This window comes from Pteropus alecto, unplaced genomic scaffold, assembly GCF_000325575.1.
Source record: "Pteropus alecto unplaced genomic scaffold, ASM32557v1 scaffold16, whole genome shotgun sequence".
Taxonomy (NCBI): Eukaryota; Metazoa; Chordata; class Mammalia; order Chiroptera; family Pteropodidae; genus Pteropus; species Pteropus alecto.
The window spans coordinates 3,645,291-3,670,730 of record NW_006438867.1 but is presented as its reverse complement, the minus strand read 5'-3'; the positions used below and the strand labels follow the sequence as shown (position 1 = coordinate 3,670,730).

General features: G+C 34.1%; 1 protein-coding gene across 8 annotated transcripts in view; it reads left to right on the top strand.

The window, feature by feature from the left end:
• NBEA (neurobeachin) overlaps window positions 1-25,440 on the top strand; it is a 557,443-nt gene that overhangs the window by 185,272 nt on the left and 346,731 nt on the right. For all 8 annotated transcript variants that reach the window (XM_025049493.1, XM_025049492.1, XM_025049491.1 and 5 more), the window contains one exon: window positions 16,441-16,568. In XM_025049493.1, the coding sequence (XP_024905261.1) occupies window positions 16,441-16,568 (128 nt within the window). The remainder of the gene's footprint in view (window positions 1-16,440; window positions 16,569-25,440) is intronic.

Genomic DNA, 25,440 nt, shown 5'->3' with positions numbered 1-25,440 from the left:
TCCTGGATCTTCCTTTTTGGGAAAGTTTTTAAATTAAAATTTTAATTTAATAGTTACAAGTCTCCCCAGATTTTCTGTTTTGCCTAGTATCAGTTTTGGTAGAGTCTATTGGCATAATGCAATTCATAGTATTCTCTTATTATTCTTTTAACATTCATATATTCTATGAGAATTTTTTCTTTTTATTTCTGATATTTATTATTTGCATTTGCTAACTTCCTTCCTCCCTCCTTTTCTTCCTTCTGTCCTCCCCTCCCTCCCTCCCTCCCTCCTTTCCTTCCTTCCTTCCTTCCTTCCTTCCATGTCTTTGCAGTGATTGATCAATTTTATTCATATTGCCAAAGAAACATTTACTAAGAGGGAAGTAGCAAGAAACTGTTAGATTGAGGATTATATAGTAGTATTTTTCCCTTAGCTCAGCATGCAGACATCAACATGCAGACATCATCAGCATGCAACAAAGTTACATGGAAGGCTTATTAAAACAGATTGCTGTGTCCTACCCCTAAGATTCTGATTCACTGGATCCCCAAAGTCTGAGAAGTTCCAGGATATGCTGTTAGGAAGCTGGTGACTCAGGAAAGCCAGTGGTATAAATTCTAGTCTAAAAGTTGTCAGGCTCAAGACCCAAGAAGAGCTAACTTTTCAGTCCAGTTTCGAAGGCCAGAAAAGACCAATGTCCCAGCTCCAACTGTCAGACAGAAGGAGTTCCCTCTTAACATTTTTATTCTGTTCACTTCTTCAGTTGAATGGATGATGCCCATCCACATTAAGAATAATGTTTTACTCGGTCTGCTCATTCAAATATTAATCTCATCCAGAGACACCCTCACAGATAAACTCAGAACAATATTTAATAAAATATCTGTATCCTGGAGGCCAGTCAATTGACACACAAAATTAGTCATTACACTAAATGATCTTGATGCTACTCTGTTCTAAGAACACATTTTGAGAACCAGTGTTTTAAGTGATCATCCTCCAGAGTGCAAGGTTAATTCTTGATTTGTCTAAGTTCTCTTCCCAGACAATGCATCTTAGTATAACTTTATTTGCCCCAAATTTTTCTAACACTTCTACATGTATGTATATGTATGTGTGTATGCATCTGTTTAGATTTACTCAAGTGTTTATCATTTTTTGTTGCTTATCATTCCTTTCTGAATACTTGATTTCCTCTGGCCTCATTTTCCTCCTTCTTGAAGAACACTCCACCTCCTTAGTATTTCATTTAGTGCAGGCCTGCCACTCACGAATTCTCTCAGTTCTTATTTGACTAAAAATCTTTGAAATTAACCTCTTTTTTTAAAGGATATTTTGGACCATCATAGATTCTAGGTTGGCAGACTTTTTTTTGTTTTTGTTTATTTGTTTTTTGAGTGCTTTGATGATATTATTCAACTGTCTATTGGTTTTCATTTCTTTGTTTTCTTCACCATTTTGCCTTTTTTTTTTAAAGGTTAACTTTCAGTCTTATTGCTGCTTCTCTGCTCATATCCTTACTCTTTCTCACCCCTGCTGTCTGCTTTTAAGGTTTTCTCTTTCTTTGGTATGTAGCACTTTTACTATGATATACTCAGGCTCTGTGTGGTTTCTTTGTATTTATCCAGCTTGGGATAAATATAGCCTATAGTGCTCCTCAGATCTGAAATTTGGTGACTTTCATCAGTGGCTGGAAAATTCTTAGCCATTACTTCTTTAAATATGCCTCTCACTCAATATCTTTCCAAGACTTAAATTGTATATATACTCGACATTTTCTTTACTTATCACCTGTGTATATTCTCATTCCCTTCTTCCCCCCCCCACTCCATTATTCTGAATTTTTTCTTTGACTCTTAGTGCATTTTACTAATTCTCTCTTTAGCTGTTTCTAATCTTCTGAGTTCTTAATTTCATTTTTTTGTATTAGAATTTTCATTTTATTTTTTATAGTTTAATATTCTCTTCCAGTTGTCTGGCTTTAATTCATTAAAGCCATTATTTGGCTTCTCCTGGAACTTTCTCTGTGATTTTGTGTTTCTCCTGCTATTCAATAATATCTTCTTGTCTACTTTAATGTCTTTTGTTTTCATTATATTGTGAAGAAGCTAGTATATGAAAGATTGTAAAGAGAAGTTAGGAAGGTACAAAATGTTGGGGTTTGTTTTTTCTCTTAGGAAAAAAGTTACATTTGCTTTTGATAGGCACCAGCAGTCCTACATGACATAATACAGACTAGGTGACAGGGCTAGTCATTTCCTGTCCACTACGACTCTAGGGTATAATTTACAGAGTCCCCTTTGAATCATAGGGTTCTTCTAAGGGCTTCCTCCCTTTTGGTAGGCCCTGAACTTCAGATTTTTTCCATACGCTTGTTAAAAATTTTGTTCAACTGCTGAACTATTGAACAGCTTCTTCCAAAAACATATCCATGTGAGAAAAGTGGCTCAGATACCAAAATTACCTCTTTCGAGTTTCTTCTTTTTAGGATCATGGTCAAATAATGGGTGCCTGTCTTAACTTTCCATTGCCCTCAAGAGTTTGTTTGATTTTGTTTTGGTTTTTATCCAGCTTTCCTAGTCACTCTAAGCAGGGGGATCAGATTGTTACTGAAGGTGGAAATTCAAATTATTTTCATGTAGCTAGTTTGTTTATCATTACAAATTAGATTGAGTATAAACATTGAATGGCTTAGATTTTTTTAGTCACTTTTTTCCACTGGGTTATGTTAGATCCATTTATTCTATTCCTTAATTATATCATACGAAAATTAAATTTTCTTGTAATTTTTAACTTATAAAAAAATTAGTCAAGTATGATGTAAGTTTAATATCTCATCTAATTAAATCTTTCAACTCCTTAACTTAACTTTCTTTGTATTAGGCTTTTAATGGCAATTCTTTCTGCTTCATTTTCTTTAAACTTATCTATATTTTTATTTTTAATTTTTTTATTTTTCAATTACAGTTTACATACAATATTATATTAGTTTTATAGTGATTAGACATTTATATAACTTATGAAGTGATCACCCTGAAAAATCTGCTGCTCAGACATTACCATAGTTATAACAGTATTATTGACTATGTTCCTTATGCTAAATCCTATGTCCCCATGACTATTTTGTAACTATCAATTTGACTTTCTGTATGATTTACTCCACTAAGTATATACCCTCTAGGACCCCATGTTGTTGCAGGTGGCAAGATTTCATTCTTTTTTATGGCAGAGTAATATTCCATTGTGTGTGTGTGTGTGTGTGTGTGTGTGTGTGTGTGTGTGTCTCTCTCTCTTTTTCTTTCTCTCTCTCTCTATATATATATAGTGTGTGTGTACTCTCTCTCTCTCTCTCTCTCTCTCTCTTTCTACTTCTTTTTCCTTCAGATAATGAAGCCCTGATTATTGTGATTTGAGAAGTTCTGTTCACCTTTCCAACCTCATCTCATTCTATTCTTCAATTTATTGATATATATATATATATATACACACACACACAATTTCTTCTTTATCCATTTATGGACACCCAGGTTGTCTTCTTGGATATTGTAAATAATACTTGACCGTATGGATGCACATGTCCCTTGGAAGTAGTGTTTTAGGTTTCTTTGGATAAATATACAGAAGTGGAATTATTGAGTTCTTCTTTGTCTCTTATTATATAGTCTTTGGTTTCTTTTCTTAATTTTTGTTTTTCAATTAGAGTTGATATTCAGTCCCCCAATTAGTCTAGTACCCACCTGGTACTATCCATAGTTATTACAGTGTTCCTGATTATATTCTCTATGTTCACATCCCTGTTATTATTTTGTAATTACCAATTTATAATTCTTAATCCCTTTCCCTTTTTCACCCGCCTCCCAGACCCTCTCCCATATGGCAATCATCAGTTTGTTCTTTGTATCTATAAGTCTATTTCTGTTTTGTTTGCTCATTTATTTTGTTTTTTAGATTTCATATATAAGTGAGATCATATGATATTTGTCTTTCCTTGACTTATTTCACTTATCATAATACTCTCTAGGGCCGTGCATGTTGTTACAAATGGTAATATTTTGGTTTTTTTATGACCAAGTAATATTGTATTGCATATATGTACCACTTCTTCTTTATCCAGTCGTCTACTGATGGGCACTTAGATTACTTCCATATCTTCATTGTTGTAAATTGCACTGCAGTGAACATATGGGTGTATATATTTCTTCAGATTAGTGTTTTGAGTTTCTTTGGATAAATATCCAGAAGTGGGATTACTGAGCCCCTTTTTGTCTCTTTGATAGCCTTTATTTCAATGTCTGTTTTGTCTGGTATAAGTATTGCTACCCTAGGTTTTTCATTTGTTTCCATTTTCATGAAATATCTTTATCAGTCTATGTGTGTCTTTACGATCTGAAATGAGTCTCTCGTAGGCAGCATATATAATGGTCTTGTTTTCTTATCAATTCAGCTACCCTATGTCTTTAGATTGGAGCATTTCATCCATTTACATGTAAAGTAATTGTTGATAGACATGTAGTTATTATTTTATTATTCATATTTTTTATCTTTTTTTCTGTTTTTCTTCTTCTTAAAGATAAATATCCAGAAGAGGAATTGTAGATCAATTTCTAACTTTTTTGAGGAATGTCCATTCTTTTTCCCGTGGCTGCAGCAATTCGAAGATCCACTAACACTGCACAAATGGTTCTCTTTTCTCCACATGTTGTTTCTTGACTTTTTGATAACAACCATCCTAGTATCTTCCTGTGGTTTTGATTTGCATTTCTTTGTTGATTTTTCATTTGTCTGTTGGCCATCTGTATGTCTCTTTGGAGAAATTTATTTTCATGTCTTCTACCCATTATTTGATTGAATTGTTTTTATTTTTGTTATTAAATCATGTTTGTTTCTTATATATTTTGGATAGCAGCCCCTTATTTTATATATCATTTGCAAATGTATTCTCTCATTTAGTAGATTGTCTTTTTGTTTTTTTGGACAGGACGTTTTTAGTTTGACAAAGACCCATTTGTTTATCCTTGCCTTTGTTTTCCTTGCTGGAGGAAACACCCCAAAAGAAACTACTGAGACTGATGTCAAATAATTTACTACCCATGTTTTCTTCTAGAAGTCATATGGTTTCAGATCTTACATTTAAGTCTTTAGTCATTTTTTAGTTTATTTCTATACAGTGTAAAGGTTTTAGTTTATTTCTGTACAGTCTACTTTCTCTTTTTTACGTGTTATCTGTCTGGTTTTCCCGACGCCATTTGTTAAAGAGACTGTCCTTTCTCCATTGCATATTTTTGCCCCCTTTTTCATAGATTAATTGACCATATAAGTAAGGGTTTATTTCTGGCTCTATTCTGTTCCATTGATCTATTTGTCTGTTTTTGTGCCAGTACCATACTGTTCTAATTATTATAGCTTTATAGTATAGTTTGAAATCAGGGAGTGTGATACCTTCAACTTTGTTCTTTCTCAAGATTGTTTTGACTACTTGTGGTCTTTTGTGATTCTATATAAATTTTAGGATTTTTTGTTCTAGAATGAAAATAAAGGCTGGTATTTGGGTAGGGACTGCATTGAATCTGCTGATTGATTTGGGTAATATGGTCATTTTAAAGATATTAATCCTTCTAGTCCATGAGCATGGTATATCCTTCCATTTATTTGTGTCCTCTTCAGTTTCTTTTTTCAATGTCTTACAGTTTTCAGAGTATAGGTCTTTCACCTCCTTGGTTATATTTATTTCTACATATTTTATTATTTTTTTGATGCAGCCATAAATTGGATTGTTTTCATAATTTCTCCTTCTGATCATTCTAAATGTAATGGATTTGTTTACATTAATTTTGTATTCTGCTGCTTTACCGAATTCTTCTACTAATTCTATTAATTTCTTGATGGATTCTTTAGGGTTATTTTAAAAATATGTGTTACCATGCCATCTGGAAATAGTGACAGTTTAACTTCTTCCCTTCCAATACAGATGCCTTTTTTTTCTTGTCTTATTGCTGTGGCTAGGTCTTCCAAAACTATATTGAATATTAGTGGTGAGAGTAGCCACTGTTGTCTTGTTCCTGATCTTGAAGGAAAAGCTTTCAGCTTTTCACCATTGACTATGGTGTTAGCTGTGAGTTTTTTTGTGTACAGCCTTTATCTTGTTTAGGTAAGTTTTTTCTATAACCACTTTATTTTAAGTTTTTATCATAAATGGATATTGAATTCTGTTAAATGATTTTTCTACATCTATTGAAATGATCTTTTGATTTTAATCCTTGGTTTTGCTGATGTGATCAATCACATTAATTCTTTTGTGGATATTTGAATCATCTTTGCTTCCTTGGTATAAATCTCACTTGATCATGTTGTATAATCCTATTAATGTATTGTTGAATTCGTTTGCTAGTATTTTGTTGAGAATTTCTGCATCTGTGTTCATTAGAATATTGATCTGTAATTCCCTCCTTTTTTGCAGTGTCTTTGTCTGGTTTTGGAATCAGGGTAATTCTTTGTAGAATGAGTTTAGAAGTGCTCCTTGTCTTCAAATTTTTGAAATAGTTTGAGAAGAATAGGTGCTAATTCTTTAACTGTCTGATAGAATTCAGCTGTTAAACTATGGAGTCCTCTACTTTTATTTTGGGGGAGGTTTTTGATTACTGTTTCAATTTCTTTGCAAGTAATCATCTGTTCAGATTCTCTGTTTCTTTCTGGTTTAGTCTTGGAAAGTTGTGTGTTTCTAGAAATTTATCCACTTCTAAATTTTTGAATTTGTTAACACAGAACTGTTCATAGTATTCTTTAATGATCTTTAGTATTTATATATTATCAGTCATAATCTCTCCTCTTTCATTTCCAATTTTATCTATTTTGGCTTTTTTTTTTTCCCTTGAACGTCTTGCTAGAGGTTTGTCAAATTCATTTATCCTTTCAAAGAACCAGCTCTTAGTTTCAATTATCTTTTCCATTACATTTTTTAGTGTCTATTTCATTTATTTTCACTCTGATCTTTAATATTTTTTCTATTTACTTTGGGATTTATTCTTTCTATAGTTCTTTAGGTATAAAGTTAGATTATTCATTTGCAATTTTTCTTGCTTCTTGAGGTAGAACTGTATAGTTACAAACTTTCTTATAACTACTTGTCTTGTAGCCCATAAATTTTGTTAAGTTGTGTTTTCATTTTCATTTGTCTCAAGGTAGTTTTTGGTTTCCTGTTTGATTTCCTCTTTGATCCATTTGTTGTTTAGTAGCATGTTGTGTAATCTCCATGTATTTGTGTGTCTATGTACGTTTTTTCCAGTTTCTGCAGTTTTAGATTTCTAGTTTCATGCATTTGCAGTCAAGAAATATTCTTGATATAACTTTAGTCTTTTTGAATTTTTTTGAGGCTTGTGTTTTGGCCCAATATGTAGTGTATCCTGGAAAATAGTGTATGTGCACTTGAGAAAAATGTGTCATTTGCAGTTGGGGGATGAAGTGTTCCATAAGTGTTTACTAAGTCGATCTGGCCTAAGGTGGCACTTAAGGCCATTATTTCCTTATTAATTTTCTTTCTAGATGATCTACCCATTGAGTTAAGTGAGGTATTGAAGTCCCCAACTATTATTGTATGATTGTTCCTTCTGACTTTATGTCCGTTAAACTTTGTTTTATATACTTGGGTGCTCCTATATTGGGTGCATAGATACTTATAGTTGTTATATACTTTTCTTGGATTGACCCCTTCATCACTATATAATGTACATTTTGGTCTCTTTTTACATTCTTTGTTTAAAAGTCTATTTTGTCTAATCTGAGTATCACTGCCTGAGATTTTTTTGTTTGTTTCTATTTGCATGGAATATCTTTTTCCATCCCTTCACTTTCAGTCTGTGTGTGTCTTTTGATTAAAAGTCAGACCCTTGTAGGCAGCATGTAGATGAGTCTTGTTTTTTTTTTTTTTACCCATTCTGCTACCCTGTGTCTTTTGATTGGAGCATTTAGTCCATTTACATTTAGAGTAATTATTGCCATTTTCTTCATTGTTTTTGATTGTTTGTTGTTCTCTGTTCCTTTCTTATTCTCTTGATCTATTTCTTTTTTATTTACTGGTTTTCTTTAGTGTCTTGATTGAGTTCCTATCTTTATTCTTCTGTAGTTTTGGTAGATTTTGGTTTGTGGTTACCATCAGGTTCATACATATCCATCTATATCTATAACAACCTGTTTTAAGCTGATAGTCAGATAATTTCCAATGCATTTATGAAGTGTTATACTTTTATCCCCCCCCCACACTTTTTTTTCATGTCATGTTTTATATCTCTTTGTTTTGTGTATCCCTGACTTTATTTTAGTTACAGTCAATTTTGCTACTTTTGTCCTTTTAACTTTCATATTAGTTTTTAAGTGGTCGATTCACCGTGTTTATTATATATTTGAATTTACGAGTGAGTTTTTTTCTTTCCTGTATCTTATTTCTGGTTATGACCTTTTCTCTTCTGTGTAAAGAAGACCCTTTAACATTTCTTGTGAATTGGTTTAGTGTGACAAACTCCTTTAGTTTTTGCTTGTCGGGGAAACTCCCTTTCCTCCAATTCTGAATGATAACCTTGCAGGGTATAGTCTTGCAGGATATAGTATTCTAGGCTGTAGGTTCCTTTCTTTCAGCACCTTAAATATTTCCTTCCTGTCCCTTCTGGCTTGTAAATTTGCTGCTGAGAAATAAGCCGATAGCCTCGTGGGGTTTCACTTATACACGACTTGTTTCCTTCTTGCTATTTTCAAGATTGTCTCTTTATCTTTAACTCTTGCCATATCAATTATAGTATGTCTTGGCGTGGGTCTCTTTGGGTTCATCTTGTTTGGAACTCTGTGCTTCCTGGACCTGGTTGTCATTTCCTTCCCCCAGATTCAAAAAGTCTTCAACCATTATTTCTTCAAATATACTTTCTGCCAGATGGTTTTAGCAGGCCAGTTGTCGTTGGGGCAGGGGTGTGTATTGCCTGGTAGGCAACCTGGCCAGCAGGAGTGGGTTCTAGGTGGAGCATCCTGGTGTTTGAGTGCTTCCTTGTCCTTTTGATCCATGTGGGGCTGCTATTGTGGGTTGCGCTGCCTGGTGTGAATGAAGTGTGTTTTATTGCTTTAATTGTGTGCTACCTGAGCTGAGTCTGGACTGGGCCTCTTTGTGCTCTTTGCAGTGCCCTACTAGCTTCGTACTTTCCCTGGATGGGGCAGCCCTGTGTACCACCACACTTTGCTAGTTCCACACCCTTTCCAGGTGGGCAGTCCCATGTGTACACACAAAAACATCCCACTGTTTTCATACATTTTCTCTTTTTGTTTCAATGTCTTTTTTTCTTTGGCTTATCTTCTAATTCACTGATTCTTTCCTTGATGCTAGTAAGTCTATTGATAAGCCCATTAAAGGCATTATTGTCTCCACTGTACTTTTCATTTGTAGCATTGTTTCTTTTTTACATTTTCTTAGTTTGTGCTGAAATTCCCCATCTGTTTATGCATGTTGACTATCTTTTCAACTATTAACTAACTCTTAACATGTAATCATAGTTATTTTAAAATCTGTGTCTGATAGTTCCAACATCTGGTTTGTCTGTGATTCTGATTCTGTTTGGTTTGTGATTCTGATTACATCGATTTTTCTGATTTGTTTATCTTATTTTTTTTTGTATGAAAACTGAATATCAGATATAGGACAGTAGTGGTTGACATTTGTAGTGTTTATGCCAGATATGCATCTGCCTCTTTTTATGCTGAGTCTCCACTGTTGGGAGTTCAATCATTCTACTCAGGAGTTAAGCGAGGTTTGTGTTTTCTTTTTAGTTACTCTCACTGCTTTTAGTTTATCTACCTTTTCCTGTGGTAATCTGGGGGCTCGTTTGTCAGAATGTTTTACTCAGTGTTCCTATTTTAACCTCATCTTTAGGCTTTCCTTTGATCCTGCACTTCAAAGGGGTTCTCTACACTGTGGCCCCCTCTGCAACAGTAGTCTGCTGTTATTTGTTATTGGATACTTGCAGGTCTGCTGTTTGGGGGACATGTGGTTGTTTTATGTTATTCTGGTTCAGACTTGGTTTCAGGCAGGTGCTGCCCAGGGTCTTGGAAGTCAGGCTTTCCCATTGATCCCACCCATTCCCAAGTGGTTGCAGAATATCTAAATATCAGGACTCAGGATGAACTCCTGCCCCTCTCACAAGAGTTTTGTTTTTTATTCTCTTTCTCAGCTTCAGTAGGCTCTCCCGTGCCCTGCAAATGAATGGCTTTGCTGTCCTTTTCAAAGATGTAAACTTCGTTTCATAGAGGATGTAGGGATGAGATGGGCTTTGTGTCTTTTCTGTAGCAGTTACTGCTTCCCTCCCTCAGCCCCCAGCAGCGAGGGACTTCCTCATGCTCCATGCTGTCCCAGCCTTCCTCGGGAGTGTTGGCGAGGTTTGTGGAGAAGAGCCTGCAAATTACTGCCAACTCCCTTTGTGTCTGCAGCTCTGACAGTTTTATTCTCTTGCATTAGCTCACACTTGAACTTCAGCAATTTATTAAAAGTTTTAGCTGACTTCTTACCAGCTTATATGGTACCCAAGCAAGTTCTTGCATCCCTCCCATGTCTCCTTCAAGGCTCCTGTCTTTAGATTTCAAGGCTAGTTGGTTGGCCTGAAACCTCAGTTCTCAGAGGTTCTAACAGCTGCATCTAAGAGCCTGTAGATTGTCTGGCTTTCTGTTGTCATCAGTGTGGGAGCGACCCTTTCCAGGTTTCTATGGCTAAATGGAAGTTCCTATTCCTAATCGATGATTTTTCAGTTTATATTTTCAAAAAATATGATGTGAACCAGGTACTACGCTAAAAAAAATACTCATGAACTGACCACTACCCCAGGAAACTAATTCGTAGATAGAGCATCGTGCACAAGTGGCTTAGCGAGGTGTGCTTTTGATCACACCCCCATAAGGAAGTGAGAAGGGAGAGTTAGTCAGGAAGAAAGTGATGCCGTTGTAAGGGAGGCTCAAGGGCATTCCATGGGAAAGCTCTGAAGGTGGAATGACTCTTAGGGATGTCCTCAACTGAGTCAAGGGACCTGGGCCTTTTGTTGCCCTTACCACTAGCGTTTGAAAGCAGATTGCTCTCAATGAGAAGACTTAACTCTGGGTGAGACAAGTTCCTTCTGGGAGGGATTCGCGTGAGCCATAACCCAGTGGTCCTCCTTTGAACTTTCCAGGGAGTGAGGATCTCTGTCCTAAAGGGGGTTTGCTGATCCACTGCAGTATCTACTACTCTGAAATCTCTTTTATAATATATCAACATTGTTATTTAGTAAGAAAAGTTTTATTATTTCAATTTTACATCACTTATATAAAGCACAATTAGCCTTACTCTTTATATTACCAGGTTTGTTCTTTTGTCTCTGTTAAATAACATATTCTGGACTTTATATTTTTATTTCAGTATAGTTAATTTTTATGCTGTTTTATTTGACTAGCAACTAGAAATGAAGGAATTGTTCCCTTTCAGTTTTGTTTTTCATTTTCTTTCTGCCTACAAAACATGGATTTAACGATTTCTAAAACTGCACTCCAAAGAAGCTTTTATAATTATGTAAAGACATTCCAGCATTACATTTCTTGAAACTTGAAAAATGTGTGCTTCAAATATAGTTTACCACATAAAGGAGTGAACCTCTTGCATACAAAAGAATTCTAGTTGGGTTTAATTTTTTGGTGTCCTTGTAATTTTATCTACTTTCTTAATCAGTACATCATGCATTTGAAAATGTATATGATTGCGTTAAGGAAGAATGAGAAGAAGATGCCAGTTTTCAATTTAAAAGATCATGGGAAAATGAAATGAGCAAGAGTTTTTTTCAGCTTCATGTTTTGCTTAGTGACTGAAGCCCTGAAAAGTTACAGTTTAAAGAAACTGTTTTTCCGTAGCTTACAGTGTCACAGTTTCTGAGATCTAGGAAGTTTTTACTCACCAGACTATCTACTCTATTTATATTCCATACTAGAAGATTAGTGAAATATAGACAAAATACTTAAAGTCAGTGTTTGTCAATTACTAGTCATAATGTGTAGCTCATTAAGAATTTAACTTGGCAGCATGTAATATTTTGCTATCATTAACACTCCTAATCTTGCACCTAATTTTACTTAAGGAAATCGGTTCACTTAGCCACTGCCTGCATTTTCTAATTTACATAGGAATAATTGATTAATAAAATCTACTGTGGAATTTACTTATATTATAATTTTCTTTATATTTGGGCAATATCTTTTAAGTACATTGCTGAAGGGTACATAATTATTTTCATTCTTGATTTATTATTATGCATATCCATTTTATATGTTTTAAGAAATGAATAAAGAAGTTTAAGAACTTTAATATGCCAAACTAAAATATTAAGTGTTTATTGTATTTTTGACATTATGCTAAGGACCTAGGAGAATACAAAAAATTAAAATCAAAAGTAAGTGAAAATTATAACTATAAATTGGCACAAACACAAGGTAGTTTATTAAAATACAACTCACGATATAAGCAGTGTCCTAAATAAAAGTAGCATTATGTTTTGCTAGAATTCTAAAACATATAACATTTGAAAATAATCAACACTTTGTTGTGCAGCATATTTATAAAGGGGATTTATTTAGAAACGAGACGCTTTTTTTGCTGATTCTTTTTTTTTTTTGCTGATTCATGTATTTACAGTTACCTTGGCCTTAGATGTGTTTCCAGGCCAGTTACATTTGGTAAGATTTGATAATTTGCAGCCACGGGTTTTCTTAACCTTTTTTCTCCCATGAGTTAATTATATTTTTATTCAAATAAATTTCTCAGAATTTATAAACCTCTGTAAACAAGATTTCCTAATTCAGATAAAGACCAATACATAATTGTGGTTTTTAAAACTGTAATAATAATCCCTTAATGTTTTAAGTCATAGTGTTTTAATCCAGGCTATAGAATTTCATGTAAAGCATTATTATTTTCTTTGAATGTTTTGTTTTCCTATAGTTGGTAATTTTGCTAGAATAGTTGATAAATTTTCCAAGCTGCAACAGTAATTTTCTTCATGGAAATCAGTAATTCTCTTTCTTAAAAGAATTTGCACTTACTATACAGAAAAATAGCCAAAGTCAAAATAGCATCACATACAGAAAAATCGTTATCAAATAATTGTGTGACCTGAAGGGAATAAAAAAGAATAGAGCAGGGAGAGATGGAAGGATAGCCAGAGAGAATGCATTTCAGCCTGGAGTCGAAGATTCTCTGTGTAGGGCCCAAGAACATATGCAGATATTAAGAAGTTACTAGAGTGTTAAGATTAGAAACGTCACTCAAGACTGTGGAGGGCAAATTCTGCATCTAGTGCACTTCTGTATTATTTCTGCGTAAAAAATGCCTGCGACTAACTAGATGTTTTTTGAATAAATGAAAAATAAACTTTCAAATAAAATGGAAAAGTTACTACTTAGTCTAGTCTTTTCCCTAAATTAATTAAAATATGCCAGTTTTTCTTACAAAGTAATTTTCCACGGAACCTTGTTTTCTTCTGGTAATTAAATGTTATTTCTATTTTTAAAATAAAACAAGGAGTTCTGCCTTATTAAACTTTTTTTTTAATTTCTTTTTTTACATGTTAACGGATAAATTTTTCATATATGCCTTGCAGTTGGGAAAAAGTTTTTCATTGTGTGTTTCTCTTAGATGGGAATTCAAATAGCAATAGAAGCACAATGTTTTGTTTTTGTTTTTCTTTATAATGGGTGATTATTTGCTAGGTGATAGAGGAAGGTATAAAGCTGAGATTCATGTTTATACTGTTTCCTTTGAGAATTTAAATTATGTAAGGACAAAGATCCCATACAGTGTTTACTTTCCTTTAAAGTACATCGTGAGGAATCTTTAAATATTATCAACAAAAACTTGTCCATTTTCTTTACGGTGAAACTTTTCCATTTAGATTTTGTTGTTGTTCAATAGAGAAATCTGGCAGTATTATTTGATAATGATTTTTCTGTATTTAAAAGCTTTGATCTCTTGCTGGGTAAATTGTTACATTGTTTGGCCCCTAATAGAAAATTAAAATTATGGTTGCAGGATGATAAGTATAAGCATCATATAATATTCTATTAAATTTTATGAGAAAATAGTTGCAAAATATTTCATAGGGATTCATTCACTGAGAAATGTCTATTTTTATCCATTATCCTTAAACCAAGGTAATTACTATATTAATATATAAGAATATATTATTACACGCACATGTATTTAGTTGTTTAGTTTCCATTTGATATTTAACTTAATCACCAAGAACAGTATTTTTGCAATGCCGAAGCCTCTAAATCACACAAAAACCTGTATATTTGGGAAAAAAAGTCTTAAACTAGGGACTAAAACTGTTCCTGGCTTTAATGAGAAAGTCATATATTATGATCCAATAATATAACTATGATGTCAACCTCTGTAAATCTAGAATTTTTCTGAAGTCATTTTACTCTCATAAATTAATCTTAAGTAAAAATAAATATTCATGCTTCATTCAAAATTCAGCTGCAGAAACGAAGAACGTTAATTATATCTAGATTTTTCTCCTCTCCGTAGGTTCACACTTCCCATTCCTACTTAGCTTTCCTTAGTGTGATCGCTTTAGCTGGGAACAGTCGTAGGACATGATCCTGGAGATTCGACTGAATGAATGAAATAGTAGAGCCCAAAACGAAGTTCTGTCTGCATTCACGAAAAGTCAGAATAGCTTGTTATTATTATCGTTCTGTGATGTTAGGTAACCGTTCCTTTGCTAGCTGTTTTATTACCAGTTACTAGTAGCAAATACTCTCATCAAAAGTTATCCTCAAAGTGTGCTTCCTGGATCAGCAGTCTTAGGCCACCTGGGAATTTGTTAGGAGTGCTGATTCACGGTACACCCAGAGGCCTGCCCGATCAGAAACTGGGGTGGGGTTCTGGGAGCCCGTGTTCAAACAGGCCTTGCAGGTGGTTCTGATCTACATCGAAGCCTGAGAGCCAGCATCGTAGAGAAGTGCTTGCATCGGGAAGAAAAGAGTAGGGAAAACATTGAAGACTTTATCCTGATCAAGTCTGGGAAGTCTCACCCACGTCTTTTTTTCCTGCCTAAAGTTGTTCCTCCAGAATAGTCTGTTTAAGTGTTTGTGGAAGTGCCCAGATCTGAGGTCCCTCCTCAGTTCTCCTTTCTCTAAAGCTATTGACCCACGTAAGAGGAGACAAAGGCAGATAGCAAAGGCAGCGTGCTAACGGTGAGGTTTGTGGATACAAAGGATTCAGGACAGAAGGCATCCTAGATTACTTCCTAATCCCTAGTTAATAATTTAATTGCTTAAAAATGTAATAATTCAGTTTTAAATATTAGTAACATACTGCAAATTATTCTATAATTAATTACCTTTTTGTCATCATGTTTTCCTTGTATGTAACAAAAATGTTACTTAGCATTGTGGCAGAACTTTTATGATTTTGAAGTATTGTTTAATTCCTTCCTGTACATGTCTTCTGTGTAGAATGAGCTGTCATCCAACATTATATTATTAAACAGATTTTTTAAAAATGTATCAGTCACATTTTATAAGAGTAAATAAAGATATATTTTATTCAGAATAGCAGTCACTGTGTCCAGGCACTTTTCTGTGCACTTTACATGGCTGGACTCACTTAATCCTCAAGGGGCAGGTACTATGATCATTTTCATTTTGCAGGCACGGGAAATCTAATGTCCCAAGGTCGCCTAGGTCGCAGGTGATAGAACCAGCGCTGCAGGCCAAACAGTCACCCTCCAAAGCATGTTTTTTATTCTCCTGAGCAGCGTTATTTTTTTTCCCATGTTTTTTTCTTTTATACAAACTATTCAGGGTGTTTTCAAAAATGTCAAACAGTTCTTATGTGTGGTCATTACAACTTACAACTTAATAGTGAAGAATATAAATAATAATGCAGGGACTGGTAAATAAAACTAAGCGGGCTTATGAAAGGTAACTTGCCTACTCTGGCAAAGCAATTCAACTATATTACACTGAATTCCAGTTATTCTCTTATTTGTTTAGCTTTTCAGAGAATTTCCAGGGGACTCTTGAGATCAAGAGTTAATTCTTAATAATAGGCACAGTGATCCAGTGTTCAAAACCATTTTTCCTTGATGGATAGAAGGATAGACAAAGAAGACATTCAAGAATTTCTTTCTTGAAGCCCCTTATGAAGAGGGTCTCTGGCCCTTGCTGGTTCCAGAACCCCGATTCCTTTCACCATGTAGGCATTCTATTTTAGCTGCAGTCTTTTGAGTGGCCTCATGACTAATGTGAAACTGCACAGCGTGTCCCTTCTACATGAAGCTGTTATTATTCAGTGGGTTAGAATTGGACTTTTATAATTTTCAAAGATAATAATTTAGAAGTAAAGTTTATTTCACTTTTTATTTTGAATTATATTTACTAGTCTTTATGTCTTAATTTCAACAGCATCACTGCAAAACTTGAAAGAGCTTTAGAAAAAGTTGCTCCTCTTCTTCGTGAAATTTTTGTAGACTTTGCCCCATTCCTATCTCGTACACTTCTTGGCAGTCATGGACAAGAGCTATTGATAGAAGGTATGATTTCTCTCTATATTCTAATTATTTTAGTTTCCTATAATGTATCTGTTAATCATGGCATAATTTGTAATTCTGGAGAAATATTTATTGCCAAAAGAATGCAAAGACATTGTTTCCACAAACTTTAAGATATTCATATATGCTTTCTCATTATTCCTGTTTTTAAAATAGCATGTTTACACAGTCAATGTTATTGCACAGCTAATAACACAGTGAAGAACTGAGACAAAGTGTGGGAATGGGAGGTTCTGGTTTGCATGATCCCAGTCTCTTGGGACTGCTGTATATCTGTCACGAGGATGGCGTGTTTACTAAGCAAAGGTCTCTAAAAACTCCTTCTCACTCTAAGAGCCAGGCTTCGTTAAGCAACTTTTCTTATTCACATAACGTGTGTGATATGAGCATGCTTAACTGAGAAATTGGAAAGAAATTCTTAACGGGGAGTTGATGAAGCTGTTGTCTTTTACTCAGCAGCAGCTTCAATGGAGTGAGGAGGCAAAGAAGGTAAATTAACTGTCATGAAGATTTCATTTATGCACCTGTAACAGGAGAGCAGCTTTCAAAAAAATGTTATCTGGAGCCTTATTTATTTTGTAAAACGTTTTGTTTTATAACTGTTAGCGAACATCAGCAAGGGCAGTCAAACTCCAGATGCTCCTGCGGGTGAACGATGGCTTTAGCTGCTGCTCTTTGGGTTTAGCAGCCGCATGTGTACCTTTCTGCTTTTCACTTCCTGTTTACTGTAGAAGTTTTCCTGAGCCTATTCCTTCACTGTCTCAACTGCTTTCATACAATCTGTTTCTGCTCGGGGCACAGTAATAGTTCCTAACTAGACCGAGTTGAAGTCTTGCTCCACTGCTTCCTGAGCTCTATGCCCTTTGAGACTTACCTGACCATTTTGTAGCTGAGTTCCTCTCTGTAAGATGCAGTCAATGACAGTGCCTCTCTCACAGGGCTCCTGGGAGGGGTAAATTCCACAATGCAAATAAAGCTCTCAAAACAGTGACACGTGGCAGGCTGTCCATTTTTTAAAAACAAAATATTGAGTTCTTGCTCTAGGTTAAGCACTTGGAATATATTAGTAAATAACGGACAAAGACCACTGCCTTGTGGAGCCTACATTCTAGCAAGGAGAGACAATAAATAAGCATTAAACGTAATAAATAATTACATTATATAGAATGTTAGAAGCTAGTAAATGCTATGTAAAAGGGTAAGTACAACACAAGAGTTTGGAATTACGGAAATGGCAGGTTAGATTGCGGTTTTAAAGAGGATGACTGATTTTAAGTAGGCCAACGATAAAAGCTACCTTTGAGCAAAGCCTTAAAAGAGGCGAGCAGTACAGCTTACCAGAACAGTATTGTTCTAGGCAGAGAGAATATCAGTGCCGTGATTCTGTAGTGTGTGTAACTTTTATAATAAGAAAAAGATTCAATAATTATTACTGAAAAAAATAAATGTTAAATGTTTCCTCATTCCTTTAAAAGTCTTTTATTTTTTTATATATGTATATCTTTTACTAAAATGGTTTGATAAAATTTGCAGAATAAATTCATAGTTACCAAAAACATACTAAAATAAACAGAATAAATTTAGTAATGTAGCAATGGTAGTAATGGGTCCTATACTGTTATTAAAACTGGGACACAAATTCAGCACCAGGTTTGAAGGATTTAAGTTGTAAGACTCACATTACTGGTTCCTAAGTAACAGTTTGCGATAATTTTAAAATGTAAGGAATTGCTATCAGATAACTTTTTAACTGCTCTATGTTGGTCAGTCAGGACCCCACGTGTTAGCCCCCTTTCCAGAAATTTTTACGGCCAGGTATCTCAACTCCTTTTACTTCCCAGCACTGCAAAGAGAAAGTAGGAGTAATGGCTGGGTAATTGAGAGCTGTTTTCCTTGGGCTTTCATAAGTTTACCTCAAATGTTCTGAATTGAGTCAAAAGAGCATTAAGAATATTCCTCTTGGATTTTTAAAAAAGTGACTATGCTGAAAGTGAGACATTGGAACAAGTTACATATTGAAAGTTCACTTTTTGGTTGTCTGACGGAATACAATTTTATAACTTTCTTGCAGCCAAAGAATTTTAATATAGCCTGTATTTAAGACTGTGGAGATAATGTTCATATATCTTTTTCATTGTTGTTAAAATGATTTTTCATAATAAAATGATAGCAAATGGTAGATTTTAGGTTTTGAGTTTTGATTTTTAAATACCATTACTTGGCAAAGTATAAAATTGACGACTGTTAAGATATGGTCCTTCAAATTTCTGCCAGTTTATATAATCCAAAAATCTAGAAACCTCTGCTGTGTAACAGAACTACATTTGGTATCCTTTACAATTTAGTTATAATCTTCTTTTTCAGACTCATCTCCATGCTCTTGCTATAGAACACATTCCTTAAACCTGCAAACAGGTTATGCGTTATCACATTTCCCTGTTTTTGTACAACTCTTCCTTCTGCATTGGATCTTTTTCCTTTTTTCTCTCCCCAGAATTATTCTTATTCTTGAGTCCTGCTTCAGGTTTCTTATGCCAAATTAATGCCTTCTCTTCTGTGGTCCCGTGTCATTTTATTTATACAGTATTAATTAACGTATTTTTCACTTGTAGCTAGGAAGTATGTTATCGTTTATATTAACATCGCCAACTTAGATTTTAGTACATAATATTCAGTATTTTTCCTTGTATTTGAATAGAACAGTATTTTTGTTAGTGATCATGTTTGGTTCAGAAAAGTTTTGAAAATAAGAGAAGATAGGTAAAATTGTGTGTTGTGTGTGAGAATTCCCAGTATTGATCATTCACACCCACGAGCTGGCTGCTGTAGTCACCCGAGGTTAATTCTTGCTCTCCACCCCAGCCTACAGAAATACGTGTCCTTTCATGATCTCATTCTTGAATGTATACTCTTCATCATTCTTTCTTTTCCTCTCTCTTTCATTTCCCTTTTTATCTCTGATTTGATATATAATTCCCTTCCGCTGAGAAAAAAAAATGTTAAACTGTTGTGAAGAACTCATTAGATTTACATGATAAAAATATCTTTACCCCAGCTATTGAATAGTTCTGTTTTAAAAAAAAAAAAATAGTACTTGTGATGAGTAAATCTCATTGTTTTTGACTTTATCCTATAAACGTATGATAGGAACAAAGGTGGATTTAGGTTACTGAAGGTATTTTAATGTCTTACAAAAAGAAAAGTGATGATAAATATATTTGAATTGCATTTTTGTGTGTTATTTTATACTTAGTTTTTCTTAACCATGCATGTGTTCATTTAAATTTTTTTCTTATATAATAATCATTGATAGTTTATATTGTTATGTCCTTTAAAGACTAAAATAATGTTCTTTCATTTTTTAAATTTCTCACTTTTATTAGGCAACCTGACTTAAATTTATTCTTGTATAATTCAGGAGTAGTCAATGTAGTTCACATCTTTTAAAGTCACTCATTAACAGTTGCTGTTTTTCCATATCTTTTGGTGCTTGTACATTTCTCTTGGCAATAATTAAGGATTTTTGAAGACTAGTTATTTAGAACGTACTAAATTTTCTCTAAGAAATTTCTTCTAGCTTATAAATTTGTAAATCAATAAATACATAAAAATTAGAGTAGGTATGTATGCAAGTATCAACCCCTCCCAGCCTGAGATGACAAAACAACCTTTGGTGAAAAATCGTCGTGTTTATTTGGCGTGTCGCAGCAATGGAGAAGGTACTTTAGGGGACTGTGGAGCTTCTCTTAAAGGAGTTGAGAGGTGCCTATTTTAAAATTTGGATTTAAGTAAGTAGGGCCAGTTGCAGATGGGTTGCCAACTCTCAGGAAGTGGGTTAGAGCTTGATAATTTTTATCGAGGAGGCCTAAGAACCTAGAGTTATAATTAGGAATAAAGGCCTAGAGTTATAATTAGTAATAAAGAAGCAGTAGTCACCAAGTTAATTAGAAGAGGAGATGCTTAGGGGTGTGTGAGTGTTTGTGTGTGACAGCAGGGTCCTTCACTCTGGTTTCACCATGGCACAGAGTGGCCCTGTGAATCACTGTTCATATTCTGTGAGCATTTTATGTTTGAGAAATCACAAGAATATTAAAGGTAACTTAATTATCATGAGGTTAACAGCAGAAATGCTTTCTCCCCTTAAGCATTTACGGGCAGAAAATGAAATGTAGTTAGACTTTGGGCAGCCTGGAAATGGGCGAGGGGAGTCAATAGTCAAGGCCACTCCCTTTGACTCTCAAGGCAACCTCATATTCTCCTATTTTTGTTTCTCTGTGTATCAGCTTATTTTTTTCTAAGACTAATGTCACCATCCTAGTCATTAAGCGTAGAATTCCATTCATGACTCTGAACGTGCTTTTAATATAAATATCTTTTATCATTTGACTATAGTTACTACCTAGCAAAAGAAAATCTGAGTGGCTTAACCTTGGGTTAGGTGTCTACCTCTTTTATATTAGTTCAGACTGATGTGGGTGGGAGGGATGAGGTTGAGTGTAAAACATGTAGGCTGCCCCTTAAGTTACATATAAGTTGAAACATATTAGAGAAGGATGGTAGCAGTATAAGAGATGTCACTAAGTTGTCTACTGTACTTTTAGTGACATTAATATATATTTCATTAAAATCATATAACCAATATCATTTCCAAGACAAGCATGTTTTTAAAGTATCTAAATATTGCATGAAATTTCTACCTTCACCAAAAGAGAGCATCCTTGAAATATTATTATAAAAGGAATGAACCCAGTGAAGCTCTTATCACACTTGGATTATTTATAGTAATATGGCCATCTAGTTATAAAAACTTTTGTATGTTTATTTTAAATTTAAAAAAAATACCTTAAATGTAATTTCAGAAGTTATTTTAAAATTGCAATAATATGAAAAACTGTACATGACAAATTCTGGGTAGATGGCAATGGGGGCAGGGCAGAGTTTTTAAATATCCCTGAATTCCTCCATTAAAAACAGAACAATAAGTGAAATAATAACTACAATAACAACAAATAGATACCTACAATGAAAGTAGGTGACAGAGTGTCCACTGAACCCCAAAATGTGATTGGGCAGGAATGATCCAGTTACAGGGTTAAGATATATGTAGTATCAGCAGACTCATGGAAGAAATGGTGGGACACAGGAGAGCATCTGAGTATCCTGGTCTATAAATACAACCTGGAAAACCTAGAGGGCTAAAACAAGGAAGCTTTTACACACTATAAAAGCAGATGAGTCCGAGGGTTCCACAGTAAGGTTGTCAGAGGCTAGAGCCATCTAGGCATATGAAAAATTAATCCACAGTTCCCTTCCAGAACGAAGTCTCACGCCGGGGTGAAACTACTAGGAATACAACCCAAACTAAGCAACAAAAGGGCAAGAGACACAAAAAGAAAGTCCAAATAAAACTGAGGAAGACAGAGCTAGTAGATCTCATGAAGTAGCCTGTCATATTTTTCAAAACTACATGAAAACAAACAAAAGACATGTCTAGAACTTGAAGAAAGAGGAAAAAAATATCTAAACGTTATCTAAAAGTTCAGGTAAACTGATTGAACAGAACTAATAACCAGCAATAAAAAGATCTTAATCCCATATATTGCAATAAGAAAAATGAGAGTGAACAGAAAAACACCCCCCAGACCATAAAAACATGCTAGAAAAAAAGGTGAAAGGTTTTTAAATTAGCTAAGTGACATTAGAAAATGATACAAGATATTAAACAACAATTTAAATAAGAATTTAGAGAATCTCATAAATGCAGTAGTAGAAATTAGGAGAGTTGGAAGTAAAGGGAAAAATAATTTTAGAAATGAAGGATAAATTAGAAGAAATTAAAAAAATAGACTTTATAGTTAAGGCATAAGAGAAATATAAGATAAAAAGAAATTCTAATTGTCAAAAAAATAATGACTAAAAGGACTAGAAAAGATGAGGGACAAATTTAGAATTCCAACATACATATGAATTTCCAAAGAAGAAAGTCAAAGCAAAGAGCAGAGAAATAATGGGATCAGTTATTCAAAGAAACTCCTAGAATTAAAAGATTTTGAAAATTCTATTTAAAAGGTACACTGAGTATCTGAGAAAGTACGTCAGATGACCAACATTGAGACGTATTCTAGTAAAATAAATAGACTTTAAAAAGAATAAAAAACATTTCATGCATCTAGATAAAAATACAGATTATCTTATAATTGAAAGAAAATCACATTGCCATCATACATTTTGAGAGATGTATTTTCTACCACAAAAAAATGGAGTAGGAAGGGACGAAATGTCAGTCAAACTGACTTTCATGTATAGAGACTAATGATAAACAGTTAACAAGTGAGAATTCAGTGACTGTTATTCCCATGCACCTCTCCTGCAAAATCTGCTGCACAGCAAGCATCAGGCAACTAAACTTACTGGAAAGATACAAACATACGGACCCATGTTGACCATCAATATGGATACATTTGGAAAACTATCTAAGTGGTGGTTATATGGGAGAGAGTATAGAATAGAATGACTGTATTTTTTGAAAACTGAAAAAAGTAGGGGGACAGTAATTCTATTTGTAATGGCATTATTGGTATTTATATGAAAGTGTTCCATGTTGGATAAAACTAATTAGTATTTATTGACATTCTAATTATTTTATTCTATGTACTTGAAAATCAGGATTCTTATTAAATAAAGGAATGTAGATGTAAAATAGAAGAGTTTAAGTGAAAGCATTTACTTCTGAATTTGAATTGGACGTTACAAATGCTAAATTGTCATGTACTTGCACACGTGCATACTGCCCCCCCCGCGCCCCCCTCCCCCCACTACCCCATCTCCTGCTTGGCCGAGACTCAATGACCAAGTCAGTAGCAGTGAGCACACCTAAAGTCCAGGTTATAAGTCTTAAAATTTCATTTGACATTCTGAAAGAAACTAGCTTCTTGGAGGAATGGGTGATCTCAAGGCCAGGGAGGGAAATGTTCATGATTCGCCTGCAACATTTGGTGATACCAAAAACCAAGGAAGATCTCAAAGACTGTCAAAAGGGCTCAGGAACTTGAAGACACTCTTACTGGCCAAAGATGGAGAATTTTGAGCATCAGTAAGTATAATTACTGCAGTGCATTAACATATGCATGTGTTGGAATCTGTGAGTTATAAGGACGACTTTTAAATGATTTGTAGAATTTGTAGGATGATAGGGAACCAACACATTATTTTGAAAACTGATAAAGGAAAGAAGTATCCTGTCATTTGTAAATTATGTCATTTGTGTTATCAAATCATTAATGAGGGAAGCTTTATCTTTATATGAATAGATGTGATAAATGATGGAATGATATTTGTGTTAGATTATTACCATTTAGCATCCCCTCAGGAATTAATAGATCTTAGCATCAATTGCTGCTAACATCACAGAAAGAGATAACTAGACAACCAGATGGGTGAAATACCATCACCCATCAAGCCTGACTGACTGACGAAATGATTGAATGAATGAATGAATTCAAATAAAGCTGAATAAAGCCTGTATACCTAGCATTTTAAACTCTACCATGGGATTTTCATCATCAAAATTACATTGGTGAAAATTCTATGGTACAACTGACTTGGTTTCTTCAGAATAAACAGGAAAAAAAAAAAGATAGGGGGAAAACTGTAAATTAACAGAGCTTTAAAAGATATGTCAAAAAATTGGTATAATTAAGTTGTTTATAGATTTAAATATCAATTAGGTGATAAACTTTAAAGAAAACCAAAGCGATTATCATAAAAGTTAGAATGATGGTATGTTATAAGAATGGAGAAGGTTATAATTAGGGCAGGACATGTGGAGGGCTCCTGGGATACTTTGCAAAAGTACGTTTCTTAGGCTATGTAGTGGTTACAAGGTGTTCGCTTTAAAAAAATTTATTAACCTGTGTTTTATGCATTTTACTTACTTGTGTTATATTTTTACACAGTATCTTTAATGTCCTCTATGGAGAGAGTTATAAAAAAGTAATGACATTAAAGACATAAGTAATGGTGAACTATATCATGTTAACAGTAAGAAGACGATATCACAAAGAAGTAATCTATGTCCATAATCTGTCAGTTTCAATAAAAATTTTATTTAAAAAATCTTAAATTATATTCATAGAATTTGATGAGCTTTCTCTTAAGTTTCTGTAGTTTAACGAATGGTTGAAAATAACCAGGATAATTTTAAAGATAAAGAAGCTATTATAATTTAAAGAATGTGGTAGTGGCCCATAGATCACTGTGTCAGAAAAAATATCCAGAACTAGGTCCTATCCATACAGTTACATTATATGATGGAACTGCCTTTGCAGAAAGAGATGAACCATTCAATATGCAACTAGAATAATTGGATATCCTTTGTTAATTAAAAAAAAGAAATTGAATCCCTTCTTCACTGAATACACAAAGTCACCACTGAAATGGTTGAAAACAAAAAACTTCAAATGTTATAGACAAGAAAATATAGAAAAAATCTTTATTGCCAAAGGCAGGAAATATTTCTTTAATTAGATGCCGATAGCATAAAATGTAGAAATTGAGAATTTGAACCATATCAAAATGATTTGGGTTTATCAAAAAACATCATTAAAAAGTTAAAAGGTGTAAAGTGACATCCGGAAGATGGCGAACTAGCAAGTGTCAGATTCTCATTTCCCACAGAAACACCAAATAAACAATAATATGTAGACTAGAATAGCTGTATTAAAACTTGAGGAACCATTTAAGAAGCTACAGCAACCAGAAAAATACTCAGAATAGTTGGAAGTGTCATGATATTTTGTCCTTGTCTTGTCTGTTCCCTAGTGAGGTATGACCTACACGGTCAGATGGTCAGATG